The 24,732-nt window shown below is 43.6% G+C and overlaps 1 protein-coding gene across 3 annotated transcripts in view; it reads left to right on the top strand.

Annotated features, from left to right (window-relative positions):
* Positions 1 to 17,158, top strand: part of LOC139530400 (coronin-2B-like) — a 48,995-nt gene extending 31,837 nt beyond the window's left edge. For 2 of the 3 annotated variants that reach the window (XM_071326771.1, XM_071326772.1), the window contains exons 3-12: positions 1,375 to 1,491; positions 2,841 to 2,990; positions 4,365 to 4,529; positions 14,021 to 14,161; positions 14,311 to 14,415; positions 14,740 to 14,836; positions 15,390 to 15,502; positions 16,232 to 16,322; positions 16,555 to 16,688; positions 16,886 to 17,158. In XM_071326771.1, coding sequence (XP_071182872.1) covers positions 1,375 to 1,491; positions 2,841 to 2,990; positions 4,365 to 4,529; positions 14,021 to 14,161; positions 14,311 to 14,415; positions 14,740 to 14,836; positions 15,390 to 15,502; positions 16,232 to 16,322; positions 16,555 to 16,688; positions 16,886 to 17,017 — 1,245 coding nt within the window. In that variant the 3' untranslated portion in view covers positions 17,018 to 17,158. The remainder of the gene's footprint in view (positions 1 to 1,374; positions 1,492 to 2,840; positions 2,991 to 4,364; positions 4,530 to 14,020; positions 14,162 to 14,310; positions 14,416 to 14,739; positions 14,837 to 15,389; positions 15,503 to 16,231; positions 16,323 to 16,554; positions 16,689 to 16,885) is intronic. The other variant, XM_071326773.1, reaches the window with a different exon arrangement.
* The last annotated feature ends 7,574 nt before the right edge of the window (positions 17,159 to 24,732 follow it).

The following is a 24,732-nucleotide window of genomic DNA, read 5'->3' on the forward strand; positions in this document are numbered from 1 at the left end:
TTATTTTATATAAGATAAGATTGAGACCGATGAAAAGGACCTGCGAAATATGACTGCTTCCTCCATCTCATCTATTGCTCACAGTGCGCACGTGGTCCTTTTTGACTCCAAATTAATTCTTTGCCATTGAATGTTTTAATAGTTGGCTTTGCTATGTCTGTTGTCACTGGTGTGTGGTGTGCATAAACTTTTTCAATTCTCATGTTAGTGATGCCAGTTTGTTAGGACTGAAAACAAGGCTTCAAAAAAATTGTCACTAGCCTACATATAATTTTTTTTTTAATGAGATGTGTAAGTGGTAAAAAGCGATATTTATTAGAGGAAATAATGTGCTCAGAAACCAATATGTTAAGCATGAAGGAGCGGGGAAGGGGGGTTTTTGATTGGAGAAACAATGATTAATTGTTGGCCATGATGAGGATAGCCTACAGCTTTAAAATCCTGCTCTTAATAGCCAATTAGTAGAAGTGATAGTGAATAAGGGTTCCTCAACTTAAGCCACAGGCTCCTCTGCTACTGTCTAGGTCATATGGCTTGTATAGGCCCACTTATTATAGGATTAACCCATATCAGTCACTTCTACATCTTCCACTTGTAAACAGCCAAGCTATAGGGTGTGACTGGTACAGAGTTAGCTTGAATCCTATTTTTCAGTCATGTGACCCTCCTGTCTCACAATGTTCTCTTTCTATCCTAACTGTTGTATCAGACACTTTTAGACAAAGACTGACAATGTCACTGATACAATGGGTTCTATTAAGCAATGATAGCACTGTGGCCTGTGAGGCATGTTTGAATTACAAATTAGGCTACTTTCCTTTGTACTTCCAACTGGATTTCCTTCTAACCCCATTTTGGAAATCATCTACTTAACTTGTGTGGTTTCTGTCAAAATAGCCCTATTGCTCACTTTCCATATTTACATCAAAAGGCATCTACTCAAAATCAAAAGGCATCTATTTTGTTATAATTGACCCAGCTTTTGACCCTAAGATCCAGTACCTCAGAGATGCTGAGGGAAGCAGGATGATGTGAAAGGCTTTCATGCAGTGCAACGTATGGCACAGTACAGTGGCACCACTCAGTGGGCATTAGGGGTAACCACTGGTTGTCAATATTGGTGTCAACCCTGTTGATGCATTTCATGTTATGTGTTGGTGGTAGACAGTTATGTGTAATTTTTCTTTGTAGACAATATTCGGTTGAATACAAATACCCTGAGGTATCTTACTCGTTGAGTTCAACAAGGCTTTGAGTATGGGATTGAATTTTGATCAGCATGTTTAGATTATATAAAGGGATGATAAGCTTTTATGCTATTTACAGAATCTGTTTTGTGTTGTCTCTGTTTCTCTCCTCCATGTGCTCCTCCAGGCTGGGCGAATCGACCCTCACCAACCCAAAGTGTGCGGCCACCAGGGAGGCGTGCTGGACATCAAATGGAACCCCTTCATCGACAACATCATAGCCTCCTGCTCAGAGGACTGCTCTGTGAGTAACAACAATCATTGGTGTGTGTGTGTGCGCATGTGTGTGTATGTCTGTGTGTGTGTATTTGGGAGCACGCAAGCATGTCTCTGTGTGCGTGTGTGCACACATGTCTGTGTGTGTGCTTCCCGGTGTGTGCATGCGGGTATCCCTGTGCATAGGGAAAAGTCTTTATACCCCTTGACTTATTCCACATTTTGTTTTATTTAAAATTTATGAAATAATTTTTTTGTACACATAATACCCCATAATGACAAAGTGAAAACTTGGCAAATTTATTGAAAATTATATACAGAAATATTGTCTTTAACATAACTATTCACAACCCTGAGTCAATACATGTTAGAATCAGCTTTGGCAGTGATTACAGCTGTGGGTAAGAACTTTCCACACCTGGATTGTACAATATTTTCACTTTTTTTTGTTGTTGTAATTCTTCAAGCAATTTTGTGTACATGTTTTTCTGTACAGGCTTCCTTCTTTTCACTCTGTCATTTAGGTCAGTATTGTGGAGTAACTACAATGTTGTTGATCCATCCTCAGTTTTCTCCTATCACAGGCATTCAATTCTGTAAATGTTTTGAAGTCACCATCGGTCTCATGTTGAAATCCCTGAGCGGTTTCCTTCCTCTCCGCCAACTGAGTTTGGAAGGACGCCTGTATCTTTGTAATGATTGGGTATTTTGATACACCATCCAAAGTGTAATTAACAACTTCACCATGCTCAAATGGGTATGTAATGTCTTTTTTTCTTGAAAGGCATTGGCAAACTCCCTTGTGGTTGAATCTGTGTTTGAAATTCACTGCTCGACAGAGGGACCTTACAGATAATTGTATGTGTAGGGTACAGATATGAGGTAGTCATTCAAAAATCATGTGAAACACTATTATTGCACACAGTCCATGCAACTTATGTGACTTGTTAAGCACATTTTTACTCCTTAACTCATTAGGCTTGCCATAACGAAGAGGTTGAATACTTATTTACTCCAGACATTTAAGCTTTTTATTTTTCATTACTATAACTAGTAAAAATGTCTAAAAACATAATTCCACTTTGACGTTATGGTATATGTAGGCAAGTGACACAAAATCTGAATTTAAACCATTTTAAATTCAGGCTGTAATACAATAAAATGTGGAATAAGTCAAGGGGTGGAAATACTTTCTGATAGCACTGTACTATATTTATTATATACAGTACAGTTAAATTAGGTCTTTAGAAAGAGGAGAGGTCTTATTTAACTGTTGTTTAAAGCTAAACTTCCTTTTTGCCTGAGTAACCTCTGGTGGCAGAGCATTCCACGATGACATGCCGATGTCTATGACCGTTATCTATATGTGGCCTATAGGTGCGGATATGGGAGATTCCAGAGGGAGGGTTGAGGCGGAACATGTCCGAGGCGGTGCTGGAGTTGTATGGACACAGCCGACGAGTGGGTCTCATAGAGTGGCACCCCACCTGCAGTGGCATCCTCTTCAGCGCTGGCTACGACTTTAAGGTATCAGTAAATCATTGCTGTAGTGTTCTTTACCATCCTTTCCTCTCTTTATTGAATTCTCTCACTCCCCTCACTCGCTTTACCCATCTTTCTCTCTCACTTTGTTCACTCTTTAATCTCTCTCTCTCTCTCTAAACACTACATGACCAAAAATATGTGGACACCTGCTTGTCAAACATATCATTCCAAAATCATGGACATTAATATGGAGTTCGTCCCCCCTTTGCTGCTATAACAGCCTCTGCTCTTCTGGGAAGGCCTTCCACTAGATGTCGGAACATTGCTGCGGTGGCTTGCTTTCATTCATCCACAAGAGCATTAGTGATGTCGGGCACTGTTGGGCGATTAGGCCTGGCTCGCAGTCGGCGTTCCAAAAGGTGTTCGATGGGATTAAGGTCAAAGGTGTTTGATGGGATTAAGGTCACGGCTCTGTGCAGGCTAGTCAAGTTCTTCCAAACCGATCTCGACAAACCATTTCTTTATGGACCTCGCTTTGTGCACGGGGGCATTGCCATGCTGAAACAGGAAAGGGCCTGCCCCAAACTGTTGCAACAAAGTTGAAAGCACAGAATGTCATTGTATGCTATAGCGTTAAGATTTCCCTTCACTGGAACAAAGGGGCCTAGCTCGAACTATGAAAAACAGCCCCAGAAAATTATTCCTCCTCCACCAAAATTTACAGTTAGCACTATGCATTAGCGTTCTCCTGGCATCCGCCAAGCGTGATTCATCACTCCAGAGTCCAATGGCAGCGTGCTTTACTCCACCAGCCGACGCCTGGCATTGCGCATGGTGATCTTAGACTTGTGCATGGCTGCTCGGCGATGGAAACCCATTTCATGAAGCTCACGACAAACAGTTCTTGTGCTGACGTTGCTTCCAGAAGCAGTTTGGAACTCGGTAGTGAATGTTGCAACCGAGGACAGAAGATTTTTATGCGCTTCAGCACCTGGTGGTCTGTGAGCTTATGTGGCCTACCACTTTGCAGTTGAGACGTTGTTGTTCCTAGACGTTTCCACAATAACAGCTCTTACAGTTGACGGGGGCAGCTCTAGCAGGGCAGAAATTTGACAAACTGACTTGTTGTAAAGGTGGCATCGTAAAGTCGCTGAGCTCTTCAGTAAGGCCATTTTACTGCCAATGCTTGTCTATGTTGATTATAATGGCTGTGTGCTCAATTTTCTCCACCTGTCAGGAACGGTTGTGGCTGAAATAGATCAATTCACTCATTTGAAGGGGTGTCCACATACTTTTGTATATATAGTGTATATATATATATTCCTATAAATTCACTCCCCCTTCTATCACCTCATCTCCTCAGACTTTTGTCTCTCTTACATTAACTTTCACTCTTTATGTCCCTCCATTTGTCAGATCCTGATCTGGAACCTGGAGGTTGGAGGCCCGGTGAAGTTGATCGACTGTCACTCAGACGTGGTGCTCTGCATGTCCTTCAACACCGACGGCAGCCTGCTGGCCACCAGCTGCAAGGACAAACACCTGCGTGTGATCGAGCCTCGCTCGGGCAAGGTCCTGCAGGTGGGTCACTCACCCATGTAGACAGAGAGACACCAGCTATATTACAGTTTTTTTACAATCGCGAGGACCCATTTCTCAATACTTAGGAAACTTTTTTCAAAACTCTTCACACAGATCTCCTAACCAAATTTCAGCTTGGCGCAGCAGTTCATTTCACATCATAAAATGCAATAAAACTACTAAAACACGTCATACACGTCTCAAATCAACTCATTCTTCCATAACACTAGTAAAGGTTGTCACCAAACAAGCACACTTTGTCACTCATAAAGCAATGACCTAAAAAACACTAACAACAGGTAGCAGTTTTCTTTTGTAAAATGTCTTTACAACACAAGAATGACCTCCCTACTGTTTAGAATTCACTGCAAATCAAATCAAATCAAATCAAATTTTATTAGTCACATACACATGGTTAGCAGATGTTAATGCGAGTGTAGCGAAATGCTTGTGCTTCTAGTTCCGACAATGCAGTAATAACCAACAGTAATCTAACCTAACAATTCCACAACTACTACCTTACACACACACACAAGTGTAAAGGGATAAAGAATATGTACATAAAGATATATGAATGAGTGGTGGTACAGAACGGCATGGCAGATGCAGTAGATGGTATAGAGTACGGTATATACATATGAGATGAGTACTGTAGGGTATGTAAACATAAAGTGGCATAGTTTAAAGTGGCTAGTGGTACATGTATTACATAAAGATGGCAAGATGCAGTAGATGATATAGAGTACAGTATATACATATGAGATGGGTAATGTAGGGTATGTAAACATTGTATTAAGTGGCATTGTTTAAAGTGGCTAGTGGTACATTTTTACATAATTTCCATCAATTCCCATTTTTAAAGTGGCTGGAGTTGAGTCAGTATGTTGGCAGCGGCCGCTAAATGTTAGTGGTGGCTGTTTAACAGTCTGATGGCCTTGAGATAGAAGCTGTTTTTCAGTCTCTCGGTCCCTGCTTTGATGCACCTGTACTGACCTCGCCTTCTGGATGATAGCGGGGTGAACAGGCAGTGGCTTGGGTGGTTGTTGTCCTTGATGATCTTTATGGCCTTCCTGTGACATCGGGTGGTGTAGGTGTCCTGGAGGGCAGGTAGTTTGCCCCTGGTGATGCGTTCTGCAGACCTCACTACCCTCTGGAGAGCCTTACGGTTGTGGGCGGAGCAGTTGCCGTACCAGGCGGTGATACAGCCCGACAGGATGCTCTCGATTGTGCATCTGTAGAAGTTTGTGAGTGCTTTTGGTGACAAGCCGAATTTCTTCAGCCTCCTGAGGTTGAAGAGGCGCTGCTGCGCCTTCTTCACAACGCTGTCTGTGTGGGTGGACCAATTCAGTTTGTCCGTGATGTGTACACCGAGGAACTTAAAACTTTCCACCTTCTCCACTACTGACCCGTCGATGTGGATAGGGGGGTGCTCCCTCTGCTGTTTCCTGAAGTCCACAATCATCTCCTTTGTTTTGTTGACGTTGAGTGTGAGGTTATTTTCCTGACACCACACTCCGAGGGCCCTCACCTCCTCCCTGTAGGCCGTCTCGTCGTTGTTGGTAATCAAGCCTACCACTGTAGTGTCATCCGCAAACTTGATGATTGAGTTGGAGGCGTGCATGGCCACGCAGTCGTGGGTGAACAGGGAGTACAGGAGAGGGCTCAGAACGCACCCTTGTGGGGCCCCAGTGTTGAGGATCAGCGGGGTGGAGATGTTGTTACCTACCCTCACCACCTGGGGGCGGCCCGTCAGGAAGTCCAGGATCCAGTTGCACAGGGCGGGGTCGAGACCCAGGGTCTCGAGCTTGATGACGAGTTTGGAGGGTACTATGGTGTTAAATGCTGAGCTGTAATCGATGAACAGCATTCTCACATGGGTATTCCTCTTGTCCAGATGGGTTAGGGCAGTGTGCAGTGTGGTTGCGATTGCGTCGTCTGTGGACCTATTGGGTCGGTAAGCAAATTGGAGTGGGTCTAGGGTGTCCGGTAGGGTGGAGGTGATATGGTCCTTGACTAGTCTCTCAAAGCACTTCATGATGACGGAAGTGAGTGCTACGGGGCGGTAGTCGTTTAGCTCAGTTACCTTAGCTTTCTTGGGAACAGGAACAATGGTGGCCCTCTTGAAGCATGTGGGAACAGCAGACTGGGATAAGGATTGATTGAATATGTCCGTAAACACACCAGCCAGCTGGTCTGCGCATGCTCTGAGGACGCGGCTGGGAATGCCGTCTGGGCCTGCAGCCTTGCGAGGGTTAACACGTTTAAATGTTTTACTCACCTCGGCTGCAGTGAAGGAGAGCCCGCAGGTTTTGGTAGGGGGCCGTGTCAGTGGCACTGTATTGTCCTCAAAGCGGGCAAAAAAGTTGTTTAGCCTGTCTGGGAGCAAGACATCCTGGTCCGCGACGGGGCTGGTTTTCTTTTTGTAATCCGTGATTGACTGTAGACCCTGCCACATACCTCTTGTGTCTGAGCTGTTGAATTGCGACTCGATTTTGTCTCTGTACTGAGACTTAGCCTGTTTGATTGCCTTGCGGAGAGAATAGCTACACTGTTTGTATTCGGTCATGCTTCCGGTCACCTTGCCCTGGTTAAAAGCAGTGGTTCGCGCTTTCAGTTTCACGCGAATGCTGCCGTCAATCCACGGTTTCTGGTTTGGGAATGTTTTTATCGTTGCTGTGGGTACGACATCGTCAATGCACTTCCTAATGAACTCGCTCACCGAATCAGCATATTCGTCAATATTGTTGTTGGACGCGATGCGGAACATATTCCAATCCGCGTGATCGAAGCAGTCTTGAAGCGTGGATTCAGATTGGTCGGACCAGCGTTGAACAGACCTGAGCGCGGGAGCTTGTTGTTTGAGTTTCTGTTTGTAGGCTGGAATCAACAAAATGGAGTCGTGGTCAGCTTTTCCGAAAGGGGGGCGGGGGAGGGCCTTATAAGCGTCGCGGAAATTAGTATAACAATGGTCTAGTGTTTTTCCAGCCCTGGTAGCACAATCGATATGCTGATAGAATTTAGGGAGTTTTGTTTTTAGATTAGCCTTGTTAAAATCCCCAGCTACGATGAATGCAGCCTCAGGGTGTGTGGTTTCCAGTTTACAAAGAGTCAGATAAAGTTCGTTCAGGGCCATCGATGTGTCTGCTTGGGGGGGAATATATACGGCTGTGATTATGATTGAAGAGAATTCCCTTGGTAGATAATGCGGTCGACATTTGATTGTGAGGAGTTCTAGATCAGGTGAACAGAATGACTTGAGTTCCTGTGTGTTGTTATGATGATCACACCACTTCTCGTTAATCATAAGGCATACCCCCCCGCCCCTCTTCTTACCGGAAAGATGTTTGTTTCTGTCGGCGCGATGCATGAAGAAACCAGCTGGCTGCACCGACTCCGTTAGCGTCCCTTGAGTTAGCCATGTTTCCGTGAAGCAGAGCACGTTGCAATCCCTGATGTCTCTCTGGAATGCTACCCGTGCTCGGATTTCATCAACCTTATTGTCAAGAGACTGGACATTGGCGAGTAGTATGCTAGGGAGTGGAGCGCGATGTGCCCGTCTCCGAAGCCTGACCACGAGACCGCCTCGTTTTCCCCTTTTTCGGCGTCGCACAGGGTCGCCGGCTGGGATCAGATCCATTGTATTGGGTGGAAGGCAAAACACTGGATCCGTTTCGGGAAAGTCATATTCCTGGTAGGAACGATGATGAGTTGACGTTAATCGTATATTCAGTAGTTCCTCCCGACTGTATGTAATGAAACCTAAGATTACCTGGGGTACCGATGTAAGAAATAACACGTAAAAAAACAAAATACTGCATATTTTCCAAGGAACGCGAAGCGAGGCGGCCATCTCTTTTCGGCGCCGGAATATATGTTACAGGAATGAATCAGACATGATGCAATATGCTTCAATATGTTTTATGTCATTTTTTGGCATTGAGTGATTCCAAAATACAAGAATTTCTATATACACCGATACAGATATAGTAGCAAGTCTAGTCAACCCTGTCTTCTGCATTTGGCCACAGGTTCCCATCCACATCACATCTTATGTCATCTTGGGAAATATACATAGGAAATAATCTTTTGGCATTAATGGTCCATCCCTGGCAATCTTCTGCAGATATGTCCAAGCATCCAGCATTCATTGTGTCCAGGAGGGACATTTGATCATGTGGATGGTGGTCCATGAGGAAAATAATTCCTCTATGGGGTTGAGGAATGGAGAGTAAGGTGGGAGGAAGAGTGACACCATCCTGGGATGGGCTGCAAACCACTGACTGCACGGGAGTGGTGAAATGCCACATTGTCCCATACAATTACAAACATTGGCCGATTTCGCCTCACTGCAACACTTTCTTCACCTGGCACAACCCTTCCATAGAGGTCATCCAGGAATTAAATAAGATGCTCGGTGTTGTATGGCCCAATTAGCGATTTGTGTAACAGCAATCCATCAGAGTATATTGCTGTACACATTGTGATGTTGGCACCCCTCTGGCCCGGGACATCCACTGTGGCTCTTTTCCCAATCACATTCCTTCCTCGCCACTGTGTTTTGGCCAAGTTGAAACCAGCCTCATCCACAAAGATGAATATGTGGGTTGTTGGCCTGGCTTCAATCTCCATGACTCTCTAAAATAATTCCACAAGGCAACATAAGAGTTAGGCTATACCATATTGGTTCCTGAGTTGCTTGACTCGTTCAGAGTTCCTCTCAAAGGAGACAGTGTACAACTGCTTCATCCTGACTTGATGTTGTTTCAGGACTCTAGAAATAGTTGTTATGCTTACATTGTGAATATTTACAAATGTAATGTTGTCTGCCAACACTCTGTCCAGAATCTGAGTTTTATGCCATTGTTTCTGATGACCATATCAACGATTGTAGTTTCCTGTACAGCAGTGAAAATCCTACCTCTCCCGCCAGTGGGAGGTAACCATTGGGTCCTAAGCAGGAATACAAAAACAATTACGCACAAGTGGGTTTGGAGGCTTTGCTCAATTTACTTCTGTAATGTGCAGTTCAGTCAGATGTCCTTGCAGAATGCACATCTTACCTGTTGTTTTGCTGGAAATGTCTCAGAATAGATGCCACTGTTGAGCGTTGCAGATTTGGCTGCACTCTCAGACCAGCCTCTCTCATTGATAGGACATGATTTATTACATGATCAATTATAGTGGCCCTAATCTCATCTGAGACTACAGCTCTTGATCTTACTCTCAGTCTTCTTCCACCACGCATACGTACTCCTCTCAACTTAAGTTGAACAGTTTTGAAAAGAGTATGCAAACGTGCAAATTGGCCTGTAGGTACATATAGTTTTGGTGGTGGTTGTGTCTGAGGGAGAAAATAATTCATGAAATTTGATAGATGTAGTCATTGAATGCATTTTGTGCCAAAGCAATGGAAAATGATCCACAGTTTAGCCCACATAGACTGCTGTTGTGCTCACTGTGTGAAGAGTTTTGAAAAAGTGACCTACAGTAAGTATTGAGAAATGGGTCCTAGCGATTACAGTTTTTTTACAAAGGCCATGTTTCACTTTAAAACAATTAAAAACATGAATCAATAGTGGTATATGTATCAATTGGATATGTCAATTATTTTTTCGGTACGCCATTGTAAATTGAAGATCTAATAGCTTATATACTGCTGGGCTACACACGCACTACAAAAACATGAAATAGAATATTGACCAGGCTTTACATGAATGCTGAGCCACATTGATTATCTGTTTACACCACTGCGAGCAGCGAGACCCACATTTCCAGCTAAATTACATAACATTAGCTACATATTACATGACACACTAATGGTCAAAAGTTTTAGAATATCTACTCATTCAAGGGTTTTTCTTTATTTTTACTATTTTCTACATTGTAGAATAATAGTGAAGACATCAAAACTATGAAATAACACATGTAGTAAACAAAACAGTGTTACATTTTTTTTAATAATAATACTATTTGTGATTCTTCAAATAGCCACCCTTTGCCTTGATGACAGCTTTGCACACTCTTGGCATTCGCTCAACCAGCTTCACCTCGAATGCTTTTCCAACAGTCTTGAAGGAGTTCCCACATATGCTGAGCACTTGTTGTCAGCTTTTCCTTCAATCTGTGGTCCGACTCATCCCAAAACTACTCAATTTGGTTGGAGGTTGGGGGACTGTGGAGGCCAGGTCATCTGATGCAGCACTCCATCACTCTCCTTCTTAGTCAAATAGCCCTTACACAGCCTGGTAGTGTGTTGGGTCATTGTCCTGTTGAAAAACAAATGATAGTCCACTAAGCCCAAACCAGATGGGATGGCTTATCACAGCAGAATGCTGTGGTAGTGTAGGTCACCAGGCTGCTCGTTATGGCGCACACCTGTCACCATCGTTATGCGCACCTGCGCATCGTCAGACTCACCTGGACTCCATCACTTCCCTGATTACCTTCCCTATATATGTCACTCCCTTTGGTTCCTTCCCCAGGCGTCATTGTTTCTGTTTCAGTTTCATGTCTGTGTGCTGTTAGTGTTTCTTGTTTTGGATTATGTTTATTTTATTAAAACACTCACTCCCTGAACTTGCTTCCTGACTCTCAGCGCATAGCACTACACTTAACCATGCTGGTTAAGTGTGCCTTGAATTATAAATAAATCACAGTGCCACCAGCAAAGCAACCCCACACCATAACATCTCCTCCTCCATGCTTTACAGTGGGAAATACACATGCAGAGATCATCCGTTCACCCGCATCGTGTCTCACAAAGACACGGCGGTTGGAACCAAAAATCTCAAATTTGGACTCCAGACAAAAGGACACATTTCCACTGCTCTAATGTCCATTGCTCATGTTTCTTGGCACAAGCAAGTCTCTTCTTATTATTGGTGTCCTTTAGTAGGGGTTTCTTTGCAGCAATTTGACCATGAAGGCCTGATTCACACAGTCTCCTCTTGTCACGCCCTGACCATAGTTTGTTTTGTATGTTTCTATGTTTTGTTTGGTCAGGGTGTGATATGAGTGGGCATTCTATGTTGTATGTCTAGTTTGTCTATTTCTATGTGTTTGGCCTGATATGGTTCTCAATCAGAGGCATGTGTTTCTTGTTGTCTCTGATTGGGAACCATATTTAGGTAGCCTGTTTTGTATTGTGGGTTGTGGGTGATTGTTCCTGTTACTGTGTTTCTGTGTTCACGTTACGGGACTGTTTCGTCGTCGGTTTTTGTTTTTTCAAGTATTCTATTAAAATGAATACTCACCACGCTGCATCTTGGTCTTCCTCTCTTTCGACTAACGACGAGCAGTACAGAATCACCCACCACCAAAGGACCAAGCAGCGTGGTAACGGGCAGCAGCAGCAGCAGCAGCAGCAGCGACCGAAAGCTCGAGAGGAATGGACATGGGAGGACATTCTAGACGGCAAGGGATGTTATACATGGGAGGAGATTCTGGCTGGAAGGGATCGCCTTCCATGGGAACAGGTGGAGGCAGCCAGGAGAGCGGAGGCAGCAGGTAAAGGGAACCGGCGTTACAAAGGAACACGGCTGGCAAGGAAGCCCGAGAGGCAGCCCCAAAAATGTCTTGGGGGGGGCACACGGAGAGTGTGGTTAAGTCAGGTAGGAGACCTGAGCCAACTCCCCGTGCTTACCGTGGAGAGAGAGGGTCCGGGCAGGCACCGTGTTATGCGCATGGTGTCTCCAGTACGTGTGCATAGCCCGGTGCGGTACATAGCAGCGCCTCGTATCGGCCGGGCTAGAGTGGGCATCGAGCCAGGTGCCATGAAGCCGGCTCTACGCATCTGGTCTCCAGTGCGTCTCCTCGGGCCGGGGTACATGGCAACAGCCCTACGCATGGTGTCCCCGGTTCGCCAGCACAGCCCAGTGCGGCCTATTCCACCTCACCGCACTGGCATGGCTACGGTGAGCATTCAGCCAGGTAGGGTTGGGCAGGCTCGGTGCTCGAGACCTGTAGTGCGCCTCCACGGTCCGGTCTATCCTGTGCCTTCTCCACGCACCAGCCCTCCAGTTCCGGCACCACGCACCAGGCCTACAGTGCGCCTCCAGGGTCCAGTATGCCCTGTTCCTGCTCCCCGCACTCGCCCAGTGGTGCGTGTCCCCAGCCCCGTACCACCAGTTCCGGCACCACACACCAGGCCTACAGTGCACCTCGGCAGGCCTGAGCCGCCCTCCTGTCCAGCGCCGCCTGAGTCTCCCTCCTGTCCAGCGCCGCCTGAGTCTCCCTCCTGTCCAGCGCCTGATATGGTTCTCAATCAGAGGCAGGTGTTTCTCGTTGTCTCTGATTGGGAACCATATTTAGGTAGCCTGTTTTGTATTGTGGGTTGTGGGTGATTGTTACTGTGTTCACGTTACGACACTGTTTCGTCGTCTTTTGTTTGTTGGTTTTTGTTTTTGTTTTTTCAAGTATTCTATTAAAATGAATACTCACCACGCTGCATCTTGGTCCTCCTCTCTTTCGCCTAACGACGAGCATTACACCTCAGTGTTGAGATGTGTCTGTTACTTGAACTCTGTGAAGCATTTATTTGGGCTGCAATTTCTGAGGCTGTTAACTCTGAACTTATCCTCTGCAGCAGAGGTAACTCTGGGTCATCCATTCCTGTTGCATTCCTTTATGAGTCAGTTTCATCATCGCGCTTGATGGTTTTTGCAACTGCACATGAAGAAACTTTTAAAGTTCTTGACATTTTCCGTATTGACTGACCTACATGTCTTAAAGTAATGATGGACTGTCATTTCTCTTTGCTCATTTGAGCTGTTCTTGCCATAATATGGACTTGGTCTTTTACCAAATAGGGCTATCTTCTGTATATTCTGGTGACCCCCCCACCTTGTCACAACACAACTGATTGGCTCAAACACATTAAGGAAGGAAATTCCACAAATTAACTTTTAAGGCACACCTGTTAATTGAAATGCATTCCAGGTGACTACCTTGTGAAGCTGGTTGAGAGAATGCCAAGAGTGTGCAAAGCTGTCATCAAGGCAAAGGGTGGCTACTTTGAAGAATCTCACATGTAAAATATATATTTGATTTGTTTAACACTTTTTTGGTTACTACATGATTCCATATGTGTTATTTCATATTTTTGATGTCTTCACTATTATTCTACCATGTAGAAAATAGCAAAAAATAAAGAAAAACTCTTGAATGAGTAGGTGTTCTAAAACTTTGGACCGGTAGTGTATATATGTTTATTTGTATTTATTTTCTCATTTGTTTTGTGATGTCATCTACAAGGGGTGTATGTTCTATTTTTATTAGCCCATTTAACTTGCAACATGGCCTTTAAAGCCAGAGTGACCTGTTCACACACCTGGGTTGTCTCCATATACAGCACCATTTGTGGGGTACCTAGACACAAATATACACACACACTCCACACACAAATGCTTTGGCATTAGGATTACTTCTATAGACGTAGCTACTGTACTGTGTAACGCTGTGTTGTAACACAACCAGTTTGAATAATTTTCCAGAGCTATTGCCATATATGTGAACAGGAAGCTGACTGTAAGAGCCACAGGGTGAACAGAGTGGTGTTTCTGGGCAACATGAAGCGCCTGGTGACCACCGGAGTCTCTCGATGGAACACTAGACAAGTGGCACTGTGGGATCAGGTGAGCTCATTGGTGATATATCAGTGTCTATGTTAAAGTGCTTTGGTGTGAGTGAGTGAGTGAGTGAGAGTGAGAGTGAGAGAGAGAGAGAGAGAGAGAGAGAGTGAGTATGTGTGTAGAGCAGTGTCTCACTAAGGTTCTCTCTCCAGGAGGACCTGTCCATGCCCATCATAGAGGAGGAGATTGATGGGCTGTCTGGGCTGCTCTTCCCTTTCTATGATGCTGACACACACATGCTCTACCTGGCAGGCAAGGTAAGACACGTCATACCAAGGCCACTTGACCTTAGCTTTCAACTATCACATGAGGTGATGTGTACGAATTACATTTTTACGTTTTAATGAATTTCTTGAATTTAAATGGGATTTAATTTCACTTTTGGAACTGACTGACTTGAAATGGAACCCCTATGCGAGATGTGCGCTTCCTCATTTGCTTATAAATTGCGAAAGTGCATTTTGTGTGGTGTGTGTGTGAAATATATGAATGCGCTTGTGCAAAGAGAGTGTGTTACCATGGGAACCGCAACGTTACTGCTATCTGCTGTGTGAACTCAGGTATCTGTGTATGGTTCACAGGGAGACGGTAACATCAGATACTATGAGGTCGGCACAGAGAAGCCCTACCTGCAGTACCTAATGGAGTTCAGGTCCCCGGCTCCACAGAAAGGCCTGGGTAAGTCAGTCACATCAATCGATGAATACTAAGTCGTCTCACAAATCGCAATGCCATCCTTCCAGGTCTCGTTCATCAGTGAAGAAGCCTGAAAATTGAGGTTAATCAATGAGTGAAAATCATACTTTTCTAACTCTTGGAACAACATTTCAGATACATGACAGGGTACAAGGTTGCGTTTTTTTTCTATTGGTCCTGAATCATAAAACTTGAGATCTGCGCTCAGAACTCAAAATTCCAATTGACATCAATGCATGATTTTAGAGGATGTGATCTCAAATTCAGCCCTCAGTGAACCCACAGCACAATCAGGAATCCTAAGAAGAGGGACATTCGCAGCACTCAGAACATTGCAGATAGAACAGACTCGCCTCTCATCTCCAACTGAAATAGAGAATTGTGACTGTTCCAGACATTCCGTTTCTATCCATGCTCAGTCTGAACATTGCTCCTGACAGTAGAAGCCCCTGGATTGGCATGGTATGTAAGGTGTCCATTTTAACTTCAAGACTCACCTCAACCCCCTTTCCCCTCTCTTTGTCCACCCTCACAGGAGTTATGCCAAAACATGGGCTGGATGTGGCGGCCTGCGAGGTGTTCCGCTTCTACAAGCTGGTGACTCTGAGGGGCCTCATCGAGCCCATCTCCATGATAGTCCCACGAAGGGTGAATGGAGTGCAGTGTTGGGGAAGCTACTCTGAAGCTACCAATCACTTCACAATGGAAGAACTTTAGCTACTCTAGCCTTAGGAAAAATATAGTTTACTTAACTGAAGGTTACTTTTAAGTAGTAGTTCACTACATCCAAACTACTTGGTGATGAATGATCATATTTCAATCTGAAATGCCATAGATTACAAATTGCAAGAACAGATCACTCTGGAATCATGTGTAATTTAGCCTACTAAAAATTGAAACATTTTCAAGTGATAATTAGGCAGGAAATTCTTGCGTACCTTTTCTGGTCTAGCAGTTAGCTACACCGCTACATGTAATTAACTACTGAACCTGTGTGTGTGTGTGTGTGTGTGTGAGAGAGAATCCGAAGAGTCCACAAATAGTAATATTACAGAAACTGTGTTAGGGCACTCAACACTGAATGCGTCAGCATAGTAAATCAAGTGATATCAAATGTTGTCCGTCCTGTACAAAGGGAGTTGTCTTAGTAGCTCAGATACTGTATGATATTGGCCACTAATGCTACGTTAGTGTGGAATATTACCCAGGACAGAAGCTAGCTGAAATGTAATCCTCTCACCATATGGGTTATTCTTGGCTTGTCTCACTTATCATACCACCTAGGTGCTTTCTAGACTAGCACAAGGCAATGCAGCAGCATTAATTTTCTGCTTTGGGTGCTATAGGAATGATTCATTTTGTCTTGTGGTTTTGCAGTCCGAGACATACCAGGAGGACATCTACCCTATGACAGCAGGCACAGAACCAGCCCTCACTGCAGATGAGTGGCTGAGTGGAATGGACAGAGGTGAGTAGTGCAATACTGCAAAATGGCATACACATGTAACTAATGTTTTTATGAATACTGATACAAACATACAATTATGCAAACCTGGTGAGCATCATCCAAGTGTGTGTGTGTGTGTGTGTGTGTGTGTGTGTGTGTGTGTGTGTGTGTGTGTGTGTGTGTGTGTGTGTGTGTGTGTGTGTGTGTGTGTGTGTGTGTGTGTGTGTGTGTGTGTGTGTGTGTGTGTGTGCAGAGCCAGTGTTGATGTCCCTAAAGGCTGGATACAAGCGGCCCTGCCAGAAGGCCTTCAAGGCCCCTGTGAGGGAGAGGAAGACCATGGTGATGAATGGCCTGCTGGAGAGTATTCCACCCAAGACAGAGAACGAGGTGAAACCAGTTGATGTGTTGTTGTGTATACGACAGCGGTATGTCCCTACTCACTCTCAGAAGCATTACCACGTCTTGAACAACATAGAAGAGATAGCACACTGCACAACCACAGGCACTGCCTTGCCAATGCATCTGCACTATGCCTTTACCCTGACCTTCAGTGTGTGTGTGTGTGTGTCATTCCTCTCTCCCAGCTCATGCGGATGTTCTTCAGGCAGCAAGATGAGCTAAAGAGGTTGAGAGAGGAGCTGGTGCAGAAAGACGTTAGACTCCAACAGCTGGAGCTGGAGCTCAACAACCTGCGGAACAACGCCAACAAACTGTGACCTTCGACCTGGCTGACCCCTGACCTCCCCACTCTGACCTCTTGCACACTCAGGGAGAGAGACCATTGGTGGCCGACTCCCTTCCCTTCTTCCCGAAGTGTGCACCCGGGTGGAAACTCCCTAGCTCATGCGGGTCCAGTGAGTGAGCTAGTGCTCACTTCTGGGAGAAGGGTAAGGAATCGGAAGGCAACCTCTGTCACACTGTGTCCCTCACCCTGAAAGCGGGTCACCAAGCCCTGAACACTGCCAAAAATATACCCAGCACCACCCGACCTGGCTGCACCTCTTCATCCCTTCTCCACGTTCCAAAGACCTTCACCTCCTTCAGCAACAGAACCTTAGAATGTCCCCATTCAGCCAAAGCACCAAGACCAACTGTGGTAGATAGCTCTGCTTAGAATTTACTCAAGCTGACAGAATCAGTTATGTGGGGAGTGAAACCATTGTGTCCCTTTAACTTCAAGCAGGCTCTGTCCTCAAGACATGAAATGTCATGTCTTGAGACTTGAAGGCCCTTGAATATGAGGACTTGTGAGGAGTGTAGTTGCATAGCAGGGGTATTGCAGGTGTATCGCTGGGTTGAGCATGTGTAGTCTGTAGTCTCTGCAGTGGTCCTATCTGAGGATGGGGAAAGAGAGGAGGCAATAGAGTGGTAACCAAGCCTATTCAAACAGATGGCTTGTCTAGTACTATTCATCCCATACATTATTCATCCTATTATTGATGACGAATCTGCGGTAGATCCTCTTCATATTTTCACTTTATAGTTACATATGGCCATTAAATGAATATTCGGACAACCAAAAAATACAGGAGCGCCATGTTAAATAAAGGCAAAAACAGACTTTAAAGCCATATTGGGGGACAAATCTTCGCTGACTTGGTAGCAGGTTGACCACAACATGAACATGACTGCTGCATTCCCAAGGTTGAAGGGACCACTGAGGGATGTGTATATGCACCTCGACCACTGAGGGACCATGTCCTCACCAGATGTCTGTATGAAGTCGGTAGAGATGCTCGTAATTCATGTTAGCCACACGTAGCTACTGTATGAACATTCTGTTGTCATGTGTGACTACAGATCAGAGGTAACTAGCAACTGCAAACACTTATTATTTGACTGTATAATACAGTATGCCTGTAACCGCAACGATACTGGTATATTTATATTGTAGTACATGATGATAGAATGATAGGAGAGAGTATTTATTGCAAGTTTTAAAAAATAATGTCATGCGTGGAGAGAAAAATGACAGGGTAAGTGTATAAAGGATATAGCCATAGGCAGCAGTGGGGATTAGTAAGGTACCCAAGGTAAATGTATGACTGCTAGAGGATGTTATTTCTTAATGACTGTAACATAATGTCTTCCTGAAGTTGCCCCTCTCCCTAAATAAATTCATTGACACCATAAAAATAGTGTTCAGTAAGTGACATGTGGTTGAATCTGTGTACAGCTTAGTGGTATGCATCAGCACAGTTCTGATAAGCAAAAATGCTGTAGAGAAACAAAAATGATATAAACAGTCTGTTCCAGAGAAGCACTGGAGTTCTATATTCTGCAGTATCCACATCTTCTTTTGTTACAACACAAAGGTGCTCCATGAAAACAAGGTCAAAGGAACCACGCCTTTACATGAAGTCTCCACTAGGTGAAGCCCTTTCCCCAACTGCAGTACTCTTCATGCTACATGATAGGGTGTATTATCTCTCTAATTCAATTACCAGTAGTTTAAAAAAGGGGTGGTGATATATAAATACCCAATAGCAGCTGTTCCACCTCATCCACTTGGCTCAAGGGTTTTTGTCTCTACTTCTGAAGTGGTTATTCTGACAGCATCAATGGAACCTATTCCATTAATGGACATACTGTAGTCTGCATGTATTCCTGACAAGGACATTTTTATAGATATCTTTGAACAATCAGTTATATACACTATGTATACAAAGGTATGTGGACACCCCTTTGAAATTAGTGGATTCGGCTATTTCATTTCCTGTTGCTGACAGGTGTATAAAATCGAGCACACAGCCATGCAATCTCCATAGATTACATGGCTGTGTGGCCTTACTGGAGAGCTCAGTGACTTTCAAGTGGCACGGTCAAAGGATGCCACCTTTCCAACAAGTAAGTTCGTCAAATTTCTGCCCTGCTAGAGCTGCCCTGGTCAGCTGTAAGTGCTCTTATTGTGAAGTAGAAACATCTTGTGAAGTGGAAACATCTAGGAGCAACAACAGCTCAGCCACGAAGTGAGAGGCCACACAAACTCACATAACAAGAGCTGAAGCGCATCGTGCGTAACAATCGTCTGTCGGGTTACAACACTCACAACCGAGTTCAAAACTGCCTCTGGAAGCAACATCAGCACAAGAATTGTTCATTGGAAGCTTCATGAAATGTGTTTCCATTGCCGAGCAGCCGCACACAAGTCTAACATCACCATGCGCAATGCCAAGCATCAGTTGGAGTGGTGTAAAGCTCGCCATTGGACTCTGGAGCAGTGGAAAACTTGTTCTCTGGAGTAATGAATCACGTGTCACCATCTGGCAGTCCGACAGACCAATCTGGGTTGGAGGATGCCAGGAGGGATGTTACTTGCCCGAATGCATAGTGTCAACTGTAAAGTTTGATGGAGGAGGTATAATGGTCTGGGACTGTTTTTCATGGTTCGGTTTCAGCCCCTTAGTTCCAGTGAAGGGAAATCTTAACCTACAGCCAGTGGCAACCCGTCGTTCAGCGCAGGTGGGGCAGAGCTCGACTTCTTTTGTTAAATATACACACAGTACCAGTCAAAAGTATGGACACACCTACTCATTCAAGGGTATTTCTTTTTTCTTCTACATTGTAGAATAATAGTGAAGACATCAAAACTATGAAATAACACATATGGAATCATGTAGTAACCAAAAAAGTGTTCTAAATATATTTTAGATTCTTCAAAGTAGCCACCCTTTGCCTTGATGACAGCTTTGCACACTCTTGGCATTCTCTCAACCAGCTTCATGAGGTAGTGACCTGGAATGCATTTCAATTATCAGGTGTGACTTGTTAAGTTAATTTGTGGAATTTCTTTCCTTAACCCGTTTGAGCCAATCGAACAGCTCAAATAAGCAAAGAAAAATGACCGTTTATCATTACTTTAAGACATGAAGGTCAGTCAATCTGGAATATTACAAACTTTAAAAGTTATTCAAGTGCAGTTGCAACAACCATCAAGCACTATGATGAAACTGGCTCTCAAGAGGACCGCCACAGGAAAGGATGACCCAGAGTTACCTCTGCTGCAGAGAATAAGTTAGAGTTAATTGCACATCAGATTGCAGCCCAGGCTGGGTGAATTAGGCATTCATGGTCGAATTGCTGCAAGGAAACCACTACTAAAAGACACCAAAAATAAGAAGATAATTTATTGGGACAACAAACACGAGCAATGGACATTAGACAGGTGGAAATCTGTCCTTTGGTCTGATGAGTCCAAATTTGAGATTTTTGGTTCCAACGGCTTTGTCTTTGTGAGTCGCAGAGTAGGTGAACGGATGATCTCCGCATGTGTGGTTCCAACCGTGAAGCATGGGGGAGGAGGTGTGATGGTGTGGGGGTGCTTTGCTGGTGACACTGTCTGTGATTTATTTTGAATTCAAGGCACACTGTACCAGCATGGCTACCACAGAATTCTGAAGTGATATGCCATCCAGTCTGGATTGTGCTTAGTGGGACTATAATTTGTTTTTCAATGGGACAATCACCCAAAACACACCTCCAGGCTGTGTAAGGGCTATTTGACCACAAAGGAGAGTGATGGAGTGCTGCATCAGATGATCTGGCCTCCACAATCAACTGACCTCAACCCAATTGAGATGGTTTGGGATGAGTTGGACTGCAGAGTGAAGGAGAAGCAGCCAACAAGTACTCAGCATATGTGGGAACTCCTTCAAGACTATTGCGAAAGCATTCCTCATGAAGCTGGTTGAGTGAATGCCAAGAGTGTGCAAAGCTGTCATCAAGGTTTAACACTTGATTTAACACTTTTTTGGTTACTACATGATTCTATATGTGTTATTTAATAGTTGTGATGTCTTCACTATTATTCTACAATGTATAAAATTGTAAAAATAAAGAAAAACCCTTGAATGAGTAGGTGTGTCCAAACTTTTGACTGGTATTGCATATGATGTAAAATTATATGAAATGTGTTTTTAAAAAGTAAAAAAAATATAATCTGACCCAGCTAACAAATGTTCCTCATATGTGGAAAACCTAAAACTCCTCTGCTCAGTTGTAGCCTATGCCACATCACAATTAAATATTATTATGGCGTTTTTATAAAGGAGCTTTTTCGTCAACAGTACATTTGAATATTTTCCAAAATATTTCATATTTTGATCATCAATTTTTTATTTAAGTGATATCAAAAATAAAAATGTTATCAACTCATGTTAGACCTCTCTGCATGTTATAGTTGAAATGGTATGGTTCGGAATAAAAGCTGTAGGAGGAGTAGCTCTGGGAATAATGATGAAGAAAAAATGTTTGACTTGCTTCAGCTCTTTAACAGTTTTTTTGTGGCAGTGGATAAGAGAGCTTGAACATGTGAAATTTGGTTTGGTGTCGCTAGCTTGAACGGTTCAAAAGTTACTGTTGGGTGGGTTATTTTATGCTAATTTGTGTAGTTATAGTCAATAAAAGTAAAGAATTTGAAGTTGGGATAGCCTGAACATGTGAAAGTTTATTTGGTGTAGCGTGAGTGGTTCAAGAATGACTGTTGGAGAATTATTTTAAGCGAATGTTTGCAAATTTGAAGTTAAATTGTTTACAGTGAATAAAATGGAACGTTGGGAGTGATGTCACAATGGGACCTTTAGAATGTTGAGGAAATCCCATGAAAGTAGACGAGGACAAAAAACTATATACAGTGGCTTGCGAAAGTATTTTGTTGCCTTACAACCTGGAATTAAAATATATTTTGGGGGGGTCTGTATCAGTTGATTTACACTACATGCCTACCACTTTGAAGATGCAAAATATATTTTTTTCTATTTTGAAACAAACAAGAAATTTAAAAAAACAGAACTTGAGCGTGCATAACTATTCACCCCCTCACCAAAGTCAATACTTTATAGAGCCACCTTTTGCAGCAATTACAGCTGCAAGTCTCTTGGGGTATATCTCTATAAGCTTGGCATATCTAGCCACCGGAACTTTTGTCCATTCTTCAGCTCCTTGAAGTTGGATGGGTTCCGCTGGTGTACAGCAATCTTTAAATCATACTACAGATTCTCAATTGGATTGAGGTCTGGGCTTTGACTAGGCCATTCCAAGATATTTAAATGTTTCCCCGTAAACCGCTCGAGTGTTGCTTTAACACTATGCTTAGGGTCATTGTCCTGCTGGAATGTGAACCTCAGTCCCAGTCTCAAGTCTCTGGAAGACTGAAACAGGTTTCTCTCAAGAATTTCCCTGTATTTAGCGCCATCCATCATTTCTTCATTTCTGACCAGTTTCCCAGTCCCTGCCGATGAAAAACATCCCCACAGCATGCTGTGCCACCACCATGCTTCACTGTGGGGATGGTGTTCTCGGGGTGAGAAGAGTTGGGTTTGTGCCAGACATAGCATTTTCCTTGATGGCCAAAAAGCAACATTTTAGTCTCGACTGACCAGAGTATCTTCTTCCATATGTTTGTTGAGTCTCCCACATTTATTTTGGCAAATACCAAAAGTGTTTGCTTATTTTTTTCTTTTAAACTTCTTACAGCTGAAATCCCATTAACGGGATCGATTTGACAACAGCCAGTGAAAGTGCAGGGCGCCAAATTCAAACAGAAATCTCACAATTAAAATTCCTCAAACATACTAGTATTATACACCATTTTAAGTGTCCGATTTCCAAAAAGGCTTTACGACGAAAGCATACCATGCGATTATGTTAGGTCAGTGCCTAGTCACAAAAACAGCCATTTTTCCAGCCAAAGAGAGGAGTCACAAAAACCAGAAATAGAGTTCAAATTAATCACTAACCTTTGATGATCTTCATCAGATGGCACTCATAGGTCTTCATGTTACACAATACATGTATGTTTTGTTCGATAAAGTTCATATATATATCCAAAAATCTCAGTTTACATTGGCGCGTTTTCAGTCATGTTTTGCTTCCAAAACATCCGGTGATTTTGCAGAGAGCCACATCAATTTACAAAAATACTCATCATAAATGTTGATGAAAATACAAGTGTTATGCATGGAGTTAAAGATACACTTCTCCTTAATGCAACCACTGTGTCAGATTTCAAAAAAGCTTTACAGCTAAAGCACACCATGGAATAATCTGCGTACAGCGCTCAGCCACCAAAACAAGCCAGACAGATACCCGCCATGTTGTGGAGTCAACAGAAGTCAGAAATAGCATTATAAATATTCACTTACCTTTGATGATCTTCATCGGAATGCACTCCGAGGAATGCCAGTTCCACAATAAATGTTTGTTTTGTTCGATAAAGTCCATCGTTTATGTCCAAATACCTCCTTTTTGTTCGCACATTTAGTTCACAAATCCAAATTCACAAGGCGCAGGCACGTAGTCCAGACGAAAAGTCAAAACAGTTCCATTACAGTTCGTAGAAACACGTCAAACGATGTATAGAATCAATCTTTAGGATGTTTTTATCATAAATCTTCAATAATGTTTCAACCGGACAATTCCTTTGTCTTTAGAAATGAAAGGGAACGCAGCTCGCTCTCACGGCCGCACGTGTGACTTAGCTCATGGCATTCTGCCAGACCCCTTAGTCAAACAGCTCTTATTCCCCCTTCACAGTAGAAGCCTGAAACAAGGTTCTAAAGACTGTTGACATCTAGTGGAAGCATTAGGAATCCAACCAGGAAGTGGAACCAAATTTACACTATCTTGGATAGGCATATACTTGAAAATCTACAAACCTCAGATTTCCCACTTCCAGGTTTTTGCCTGCCATATGAGTTCTGTTATACTCACAGACATCATTCAAACAGTTTTAGAAACTTCAGAGTGATTTCTATCCAGATCTACTAATAATATGCATATCTTAGCTTCTGGGCCTGAGTAGCAGGCAGTTTACTCTGGGCACGCTTTTCATCCGAACATGAAAATAGCGCCCCCAGCCATAAGAAGTTAAGCAAAGGCTTTTTTCTAGCAACTCTTCCGTAAAGCCCAGCTCTGTGGAGTGTACGGCTTAAAGTGGTCCTATGGACAGATACTCCAATCTCCTCTGTGGAGCTTTGCAGCTCCTTCAGGTTTATCTTTGGTCTCTTTGTTGCCTCTCCGATTAATGCCCTCCTTGCCTGGTCCATGAGTTTTGGTGGATGGCCCTCTCTTGGCAGGTTTGTTGTGGTGCCATATTCTTTCCATTTTTTTAATAATGGATTTAATGGTGCTCCGTGGGATGTTCAAAGTTTCAGATATTTTTTTATAACCCAACCTTATCTGTATTTCTCCACAACGTTGTCCCTGACCTGTTTGGAGAGCTCCTTGTTCTTCATGGTGCTGCTTGCTTGGTGATGCCCTTTGCTTAGAGGTGTTGCAGATTCTGGGGCCTTTCAGAACAGGTGTATATATACTGAGATCATGTGACAGATCATGTGACACTTAGATTGCACACAGGTGGACTTTATTTAACTAATTATGTGACTTCTGAAGGTAACTGGTTGCACCAGATCTTATTAACGGGCTTCATAGC

Source organism: Salvelinus alpinus, chromosome 9, assembly GCF_045679555.1.
Source record: "Salvelinus alpinus chromosome 9, SLU_Salpinus.1, whole genome shotgun sequence".
In the NCBI taxonomy this organism is placed as follows: domain Eukaryota; kingdom Metazoa; phylum Chordata; class Actinopteri; order Salmoniformes; family Salmonidae; genus Salvelinus; species Salvelinus alpinus.